Source organism: Anneissia japonica, unplaced genomic scaffold (genome assembly GCF_011630105.1).
Source record: "Anneissia japonica isolate Jap-2015-1 unplaced genomic scaffold, ASM1163010v1 scaffold287602_len1038180_cov171, whole genome shotgun sequence".
Classification (NCBI taxonomy): Eukaryota; Metazoa; Echinodermata; class Crinoidea; order Comatulida; family Comatulidae; genus Anneissia; species Anneissia japonica.
Genome location: NW_022734061.1, coordinates 794,111 through 803,347, shown reverse-complemented (window position 1 = coordinate 803,347; position 9,237 = coordinate 794,111). Strand labels below are relative to the sequence as shown.

The following is a 9,237-nucleotide window of genomic DNA, read 5'->3' as shown; positions in this document are numbered from 1 at the left end:
GAATAACATAGCAGCAGAAGCTCTCGGGTTCGATATAATATTAACTATAATAATATGATAGTCTTTAACACTATTACGTGGTATGACACACCACACGTACATGTTCTTTTTATTTATATAGGCCTATAATGTATTGTTTAGTCGTTCTTCCTATTTGTGTTTATTGTAATGAATGTGTACGGTTACAAGTTGGCATAAGCCTATACGACTTCCGTTAATTTCTAATTTACATTATGTAAATACTCTGATGTGATGCGAATATCCGTTTTTTCGGAGTATATTAAGCCGGGCACTTACAGCGTCGTAGGACGATCGTACGACGGTCGGCTGACTAATCCAACTCCATTCCCTGTGAGGGTTACATGATGCGCGCGTCGTCGCGTTGTGTTCTTCATAGAATTGCGTCAGCCGACGATAGTCGGGCGCTTGAGTGCCCGGCTTAACAATCCAGATTTAGAAATAACGTCTATGGTTTGAGATCTTACAATCGTGTTCGCTAATTGATACCCGGTAATGTAGCCTTTAAATTAACAGATTATATAAACATTATTATATTAAGTTGTTGTTCCTTATTTATATTTTCATATCTGTAATATATAATCATTTCATGTGTGACGGTATCAATGTATAAAAAAACTCGCTAACTTCAACATTAAAATATGTAAACAAAAACAATAAACGTGTTGGTATTCTCGTGGTCGTCAGTTGATCTGTAAAACACATATCAAAAGCAAGTATTACAGTTTCAGACATACGCACACTGACAGCAATTTATATTTTTGCTCCCAGTAGCGCCGAGTGGGAGACAGAGAAGCCGTTGACCCAGTTGACAGTGTTACTTCATAATAATTTATCCAGTTGGAATTACGATGCAAGAAATGGGTACCTACTTTTACCTTTAAGCCTTCAGTACTTTACTATACTAATCTAAACATCTTTGAACAATTGACCAATCAATAAAATTATACTGAATAAACTACTTTGAAACTTTGAATAACATTATCTTTGTTTCATATTCAATTTGGCTTTCTTGCAATTGCGTATAATATAAGGGTAATTGACATAGAGCATGATAGGGGAGGGGCGAAAGTTATATGGAGGTACGGGGTGGGGATGAAATTATATTACGGTACCGATTATATAAACATATACAGTATTATGTTGATTAAGTGAGGGGGAATTACCTAGCAACATAAGGGGATAGACGATGTTTGCATTCTTGATTGATTTTCTTTTAATCAGCAAATATTCAGCGGTGGAGAAAACATGTTTTGGGACGTGTGCTCCAAGCCCCGTCGATACGCCACTGCTTTCTTGGGCCTCCGACCGTTCCTAAGCCTTTTTCTTGAGTTGTTGAAACTTTGAATAACATTATCTTTGTTTCATATGTAAGTAAAATATAAGTACCGTTTGAATAAGCGCCCCTCACTAATATTATAAGATTTTCTTTTTAAGAAGTCAACAATCCAATCAATCCTGGGACTTTTGTTGGCATGATTTGAGCTGCAAAGGTGGAATCACATTCTTCTTAGGTCAAGATATGAAAATAAGGATATTTCTTATGGACAGATGAGAGCTCCGATTCTGGACAGACAATATATTTCCAAATTTCCTCTTCTTATAGCCTATATTTGTCTAGGCCAAGTCCAACTCCTCTTTTTCTTTTTATGACAATTTGCACCTTTAGCACATTCTCATCTGAGTTTCCAAGAACCTGCAATGATCCTGCCATCCTGTTAATCCCAATCGGCCGATGGTCATCAAACTAGCCATACCCACCACTACTAATTGCATCTGCTATTCTGCTGTTATGCAAATATTCACAGCATTCTTGTCATGTTCTCTGAAGGATTATCTTTCCGCCACATCACCATTCGTAATGTTCTTTTATAATAATTGTTCATTCAAAAATTGCCTCCTTGAATTAAATAAGTTCCCATAAGAACCCATCGATTTTCATCTATTTCCATAAGCTCCCCCTCAATTTCCATTCTGTTTTCATAAGCGCCCCGTTTAAACAAGCCCCCCCTCCCCCGTTTGAATAAGCTCCCCTCAGAAAGTGCAAAAAAAAATAGTTTAAGCGCCCGGGTGCTTATTCACGCTGTACAGTTTATATAAATGTATGCCTTGGTTTGCCGAGTTCATCTGTTTTATTTATTCTTAGCAAGCGTCCAACAAATCGCAGTCTGGACCACATCATTCATCTGCTTCATGTCGACAGGTTCCTACTGAATCCCACAATAATCTGCGCTCAGTAAGTGTTTCCTGAAAAATATAACGAACAAGAACAATATAACTATATACAAGTATAAATTAAATCGAATAACTTAAGTAGTTAAAGTAGACAAAGTTTCTAATATTTTGATATTTTTGAAAATTTTATATCTGACTATTATTCCTATGATAATCAATACTTTATTTATTATATTATAAAATGTAATTAATGCAAATAAAATTTATAATTAGACGATATATATAGTAACTCTGTTAAATGTTACGGGGCCACAAATTTGATTCTGTTTTTCTGTCTGTCTACTGGTATTAAATACCTTAACTTTGCAACATCACCAAAACTAAGTAACAGGAGGGGTTTATGAATTTTAAAATCATTTCCTTGCCTGTTGCAAGGTGGGTGTTGGTGCACTCGTGGCTTGAAGATAAAATATTAAACATATTAGAAAAACTACAAATTACGATATACAAATAAATATTGTTACATTAAATATTCTTTACAAATTATGCAATGACAGACTAATCAGCTATCCAAAGAATTGAAAAAATAAATGACAATAGAGTAAATATATATTCCTTGGTAAATATTGAGACCAAATATTAATAAAAATGATAATATGTTACTTTTGATCTACAATTTTTACTTATTTCTTCTTATGATACATTAAAAATAATAGGGAACAGGCTGTTTTCCCAGACATTTTACCCCCGGACCCCTCTCCCTGGCTATTTTCCCATAAAATTTTCCACTGTGACATTTTTCCCAAGGCAATTTCCATCAGATTTTAGTCCACCCCCACTCTAACACATTAGTGGCGGATCCTGGAATTTTAAATAGAGAGAAGCCCCGGGAGGGATTTTCACAGAAGTAGGGACTATAGCACCTCAGCCTCACTATGATTGGGGCTGAGTTAACACAATAATTTATGATTATGGCACCATGGCCAGAAATAGCACTTTCAGACTTAAAATTTTAATATAATTTTCATTTTTTTTCTCTATTTGTTATTTTTAAAAGTTTAGCGGCCCCGAGCAATTGAATTATTTAATCATAATTATACAATTCTTTTTTAAAAATTTCGTTTGTTACTTATAAAATGACGATGATAATTATGATGAACAGGATGACGAGAGAGTGGCGGCAATAGAGGAGTATATGTAACCATATAGTAAGACTAATAGGGCTTGGAGTGCAGAGTGAGGCCTTGACAGAAATTCCCTGTGGCTGACTAATAAAGAGGAGAGTCAACACTACCCAGAAAAATTTAATTTCACTGCGTGATGGCCAGAAATGGTATTCTCATACTTTCATCTATCTAAATTTATAAATAATAGCATAAGACAATTTGTTTTCAAAACTGGAACATAATTTAGGATTTCCTTGGAACAAGCATGGAGGAATTCCTAAATGGTAGAAGTTACACATTTGACTTTCGTATTCCCTTTGAAAAGTAAAGTAAATGAGAAATGCAAGAAGAAAGAGTGAATGGTTCATTCGATTTCGCATGCCAACACACGTTACCTAATCACATTATCATATTACACAATCAAAATTGTAGTTAATTAGTTACAATTTTAATTCATCATCACCATCATCATTATCTAGGTGAATGTTCGATCCATTTCTTCTTTCTGTCGTTTATCCTCTCTAGTACGGTACTTGTTCAGTTGATAGTTTGTCTTTCATTGAATTTCTCCATCCTTCTCCATGTGCTCATTAATTCCAGTCTATTTCATTTTTTATCTTTGTCCAAGTTTCAGACCCTTATAAAGCTGCACTCCATACAAGTGCGTTAAGCTTAATCTTTTTTCCTGTCCATTCTATTTGTCAGTAACCACTGTCTTCTCTTGTTAAATCATCTTTCGCTATTCCAATTCTGGTTCTTATCTGCACATCGCATCTACATTTTTCTGATATCAGTGAACATAAATATCTGAATTATAATTTAGTCAGTGAGATAATTCAGTGGAGTATCCATGATTTTTAAAACAGGGTGCTGAATAGAAACATTATATCCACAATGAGTAGATTTCCCACACGATTAAATATCGTAACGGTACTGGGTTTGGTCTACAGGAGTTCGTGCTTCTAACAGATCATTCCATTCTTATAAGCTAAAAAGCCTTTTAATGGAGAAAGTGTACCCTTTTAATAAAGATTTGATTAGGTCGAGACTAACTCCGGCTATATAAAATTAATTAGAAGAAAATGTTATTCTTATTAATGAATAGATACGGATTACTATGTCCATTTTTTATTGATCTAATTCATGTAAATTTGTATTTAGAGTTTAAATTTAATAATTATAATTGTTTAAGCATTTGTGTGAAAAATACAAATGTGCAGGAAATATCGTTTAAGTTTGTAATAATATTTAAATAAGGCAATAACGATAAGGAAATAATGTTACAATTATGGAAAAGGAAGGAGGTAGAAAAGCAAAAATGTCTGGAGCGGCTTAAACTTGTACTGAAAATTATGATAATAATGATAATGACTCATTATTATATGTTATGAGTTTGTAATATATTTTGGACACTAATCATCAGAGTTCAAGGTGTCAAGCCTACACGTTTCATAAAGTGCAATGGGATTTTGAATAAAAATAAAATTTTAATGAAAAATGTATATTTTTTTTAAAAAATATTCATTTTTATTTCATTTTAAATCTCAAAAATTAAGGTATATGAATTTCTTCCATTATTATAAGAAATTGAAAGCACTATTTGTCACTCTCAATGCTACACTGTTTGCATTCATAAATAATTATTTATATTTACTACTACGCCTGGATGCTTTTGGCAAAATGATATTGCCAAATAAGAAAACCAAATTTTATTTTTATATTTACCCTCCTCTGACGAAAAAATATTTTCGCTAAACAAAGTATTTAAAAACGTCTTGTCAAAGCTGTGGAACAGCTTACCCGATTTCAATTATCGTCAATTATTTTCTTTGGGGATTTTCAATTCTTTTCATTTAAGTGTTATTTCGATTATCTTATTTATTATTAGAGACGGTCTATCGATTGCATAATGCACTACAGTATATAAATGCATCTACATAGGTACATTTTATTTTACTAATGCGCCAGTTATGCAAAGGGGGCGCCATTCCTTTTCTATTATAAGTCACCTAAACGCCATATTTGCTGATGTAGCCTATAGTAATAGCTCGGTAATAACAAAGGGATATGAACTTGTCAACGTTATTTACAAACATGCCCATCATGTGTTATTAAAATCACTATTAGTATCATTTAATTTATACAGTGTTGTGTTGTCTTATCAATAAAACATTATAATAATACTGTTCAATGCGTAATAGATCGGAATACAGTTAAGCGTCTCTAAAAGTTTCCCTTCCTGTTTGGGACAACTATTTTTACCCTTGCTTACTGTACGATTAAAATTTACATGCGTTGTATTTCAGTATTTTTTAATGTTTAAATATACATCTATGAATACTTATATTATTGTCCCTTGTGGTATTCTCGTTTCCGTTAACTTTCTGTCAGCTAATATTTTGATTAAATTTCGGTTGATTCTAAAACAAGTTCTGTGGATATCTGTGAGAACCTTCATCATAATAAATCCAATTACTACCATATTCTTTACTATATTTTGAATAAATACATGTAAAAAAAATTGAGGCCCTATGTTTATACTGTTTAATATGAGAAGAAAATAAATACAGTTGTTATTATTTATTATCTGATCGGTTAAGCTAGAATACTACACACGTTGAGGGGGTTATAGGCGATGTGGGTTTTGTCTTTTACGGCCTGACCCAGTAAAAAGTAATATTAAAACTGAGATAAAGTGGTGTAAAAGCAGTGCTTAGAGGTTCTTAGAAGCGCACTGGAAAGATTAATGTTTGGGTGCGGCCCTCGGTGTTAAATCAGAAATTCACTTTGGCCCTCCTACCGATTTTTATGCCCACCCCTGGTATACATATATTCACATATACAAATATATTAGGCCTATGTGCAATAATATCCAGGCCTATATATTACAATATCAACCGAAGTAAACAAAGAAAGTACGAGATTACAACACGAAGAATTAGAATAAAGACAGGGCTGCAAAAATCAACGTGGCCCCTTTGCATGTTGTAAACCTCAAGGGCCAGAAGATCCATGATTCGTTCGAAAACCGTTCACCATGACAACTGACGTTTTAGTCAGAATAGAAGAATATAGTGTCCACGCGGATCATGACTGTCAATGTTATCATTGCAACCTATAACACTGCCACCAGTTTTGTCGTTTTTAATCGTACACAGTACAAGTATCGGGCGAGAGACCACCTTGGGAGATATTTGATACAATTATAATGATGATTAAAGTGAAAAAAAAACCAAACAAACAGTCGAATAATCATATATCTGTTTATGTATTTTATTTTCTTGATACAGTATGTTATACATTGTTATACTTATATTTCAATATCGATATTATATGGACAAATATTAACAAATAAAGAGATATTCATAATAATAATAATGATAATGATAATAATTCATATCAAATTATATTTCTGTTAATCACATATTTCTCTCAAGCAAATAGAAATGGGAAGAATCATACGCTCAATATACACGTGTTGATTTGTGCCTGATATAAATAGACGGTACAATGTCATAAATACAGAAAAAGAAACAGAAAAAAAAAGCTAGCATAGAAAAATAAATTACGACTTGGCAAAGGTAAGAGAAAAATATTTCCCTTAACAAAAGTATAAAAAGCTTAGATATAGATACAAACTAAGTTATCATAATATATCTTGCAACACTACGGTATACCGTATATCATGCTGTATTATTTAGCAGATTCCTCTTCTAGGTTTACAATGTATATAATAGGCCTAGGTCTACTCACTGATATTCAGTAGTCTTGTAATCTTGCAAGAAGACGGTTTAGAACTTGTTTATATATTACATATATATTAATCAACCAATTGATTAAAGTATTTGTATAGCGCAAATATACACGGGTGTATAAGAGACAGATATTTAAGCGAGCGTGAAAAAGCAGTTTCCCCCAACCAGGATTCGAACCCTAGACCTTCTGCTGTCTATGCAGATGCCTATAATCAACTGGGCCACCGAGGCGTTGTTGGGAATTTAAATCTGATTAAAGCAACTGATATTCTCACAAATGTGTGTGTGTGTGTGTGTGTATATATATATATATATATATATATATACACATATATATAATACATATAATATATATATATATATATATATATATATTATATAAAAAAATGTGCAAAATAAACATTAAGCCAATAGTTATTTTTAATATTTGTATTAATTAGGTCTCCAGTGACTGAATTTTTTAGGGAGTGGAAAAACATAGAAGTTATAGCGTTATAGTGGAATCTAACTTTCATGTGTAAAATAGGGTGAATCCCCAAGCCCATGCCCGGCGGGGAATGCACAGTCAGTGTTTACCGTATACGTTCAGGGGTTGCACGGGGGAGGGAGCGGGGAGGGGCAGCCCCCCTCTCGCCCCCTCTGTCGGGAAGAAAAACCACAATTCGTCAGGGGAAAAATATCATGTATTTCCTACATATAATTAGACTATAAAATCGATTAAATGAGCCTTTGAAACCCCTAAATTGTTGAAGTTTCGAGGGGCTTTTCCCCTGGAACTCTTTAAAAACATATTAAGCGACGTTCGACCATGCTTACTTTTCTCCCGTCGGCGAAATCTTCCCCCTCTTCGGGGACCTCGGATCCCCCCGTCGGGCGCCGCACCAAGTTACATTACACCACAAGTGTAAATTGATCACTCTCATATGCACTTAGTATAACGGCAAGAAGCGCTAGCAAAACAACAACAAAGTAACAGTTATCACATAAAATCGCTTTATTTCTATGCTATTTTTGCCGATTTAATGTGGCTCTAAATTTGTTAAAGTTAAAAATAAAGACATATAACAAAATTGTAATAAACCTTATATTTTCTGGCAAATCATGCCATAGCCTAAGCATCCTGTACCTCAGCCCCAATCAGTGTGGGGTTAAGGTAGTTTTCTACCCTCATCTGTTAAAATTCTTATAGGCAGTAGCGTATCTAGGAGGTGCAGGGGGCGCAGGTCCTTCTAAATTAATTACTCGCGCCCCCTCCCCCAGTTTCCTTCTCCAAAAAAATCACAGTCAAGTAGTTAAATATCACCTAAAATTACCTTAATTTTGCGAGTTAGCGCCCTTCAACTGGTCATTGAATCCCCCACCCACCTTCACCTTCGCCCCAACCCCCTTCTATCAGCACCCCCATTTCAAGACTTCTAGATACGTCACTGCTTATGGGTCCTGCAATTTTGAATTCCTTGATCAGCCACTCGGATATATCACATGATTATTGAGAATTCGCAAAAATCCCCAGACCCGCCTATTGTCTCTTTTTAGTAGATCTCGCTTATCGGTAAAGTTCGAGGTCTATGGTATATATTGTTGCGTGGTCGGACCACTTCATACGCACCGGCAATTCCAAACACAATATTGGACAAAAGCATATCGATAAAATTGATAAACTTGATGTAACTAGTCGGCTTTAGGCCAAATACCGGCTGATAACTATGTGCATATCAGGGCAGCATCTTGTCCCAGACGTATATGTCTATTTGTCGAGCAAACACAAGTGTTGGAAATTACTAGGCCAATTTAATCACATGTTGTTAAATCATCTGGCGAGTTCTGATTGGCTGAATCTTGAAGAAGAGTCAACCTATCATACTCATAATCACACAACTATTTTCCTTGTGTACTTTTAACTTAAAGTAGCCGTATTAGTATACTTATATTACTTGTATATACACGCTCTGATTTGTATATAATCTTACATCTTTACTTAAGATAAATATTGTTGAATATTTGTATATAATATTAGTTAGACCACCTCCAATTAAAGACCACTTTTCTGTTGTCCCAAATTAACAAATGTCTTTTTTTTTTATTGTTCTAATTGGAGACCAAAGCTGCTGAAGACTATGAAT

At 34.1% G+C, this 9,237-nt stretch overlaps 1 protein-coding gene across 1 annotated transcript in view; it reads right to left on the bottom strand.

Moving 5' to 3' along the window:
• Positions 1-2,196: 2,196 nt before the first annotated feature.
• LOC117116308 (homeobox protein CHOX-CAD-like) overlaps positions 2,197-9,237 on the bottom strand; it is an 18,389-nt gene continuing 11,348 nt past the window's right edge. The window contains exon 3 of the mRNA XM_033260329.1: positions 2,197-2,265. Coding sequence (XP_033116220.1) covers positions 2,197-2,265 — 69 coding nt within the window. The remainder of the gene's footprint in view (positions 2,266-9,237) is intronic.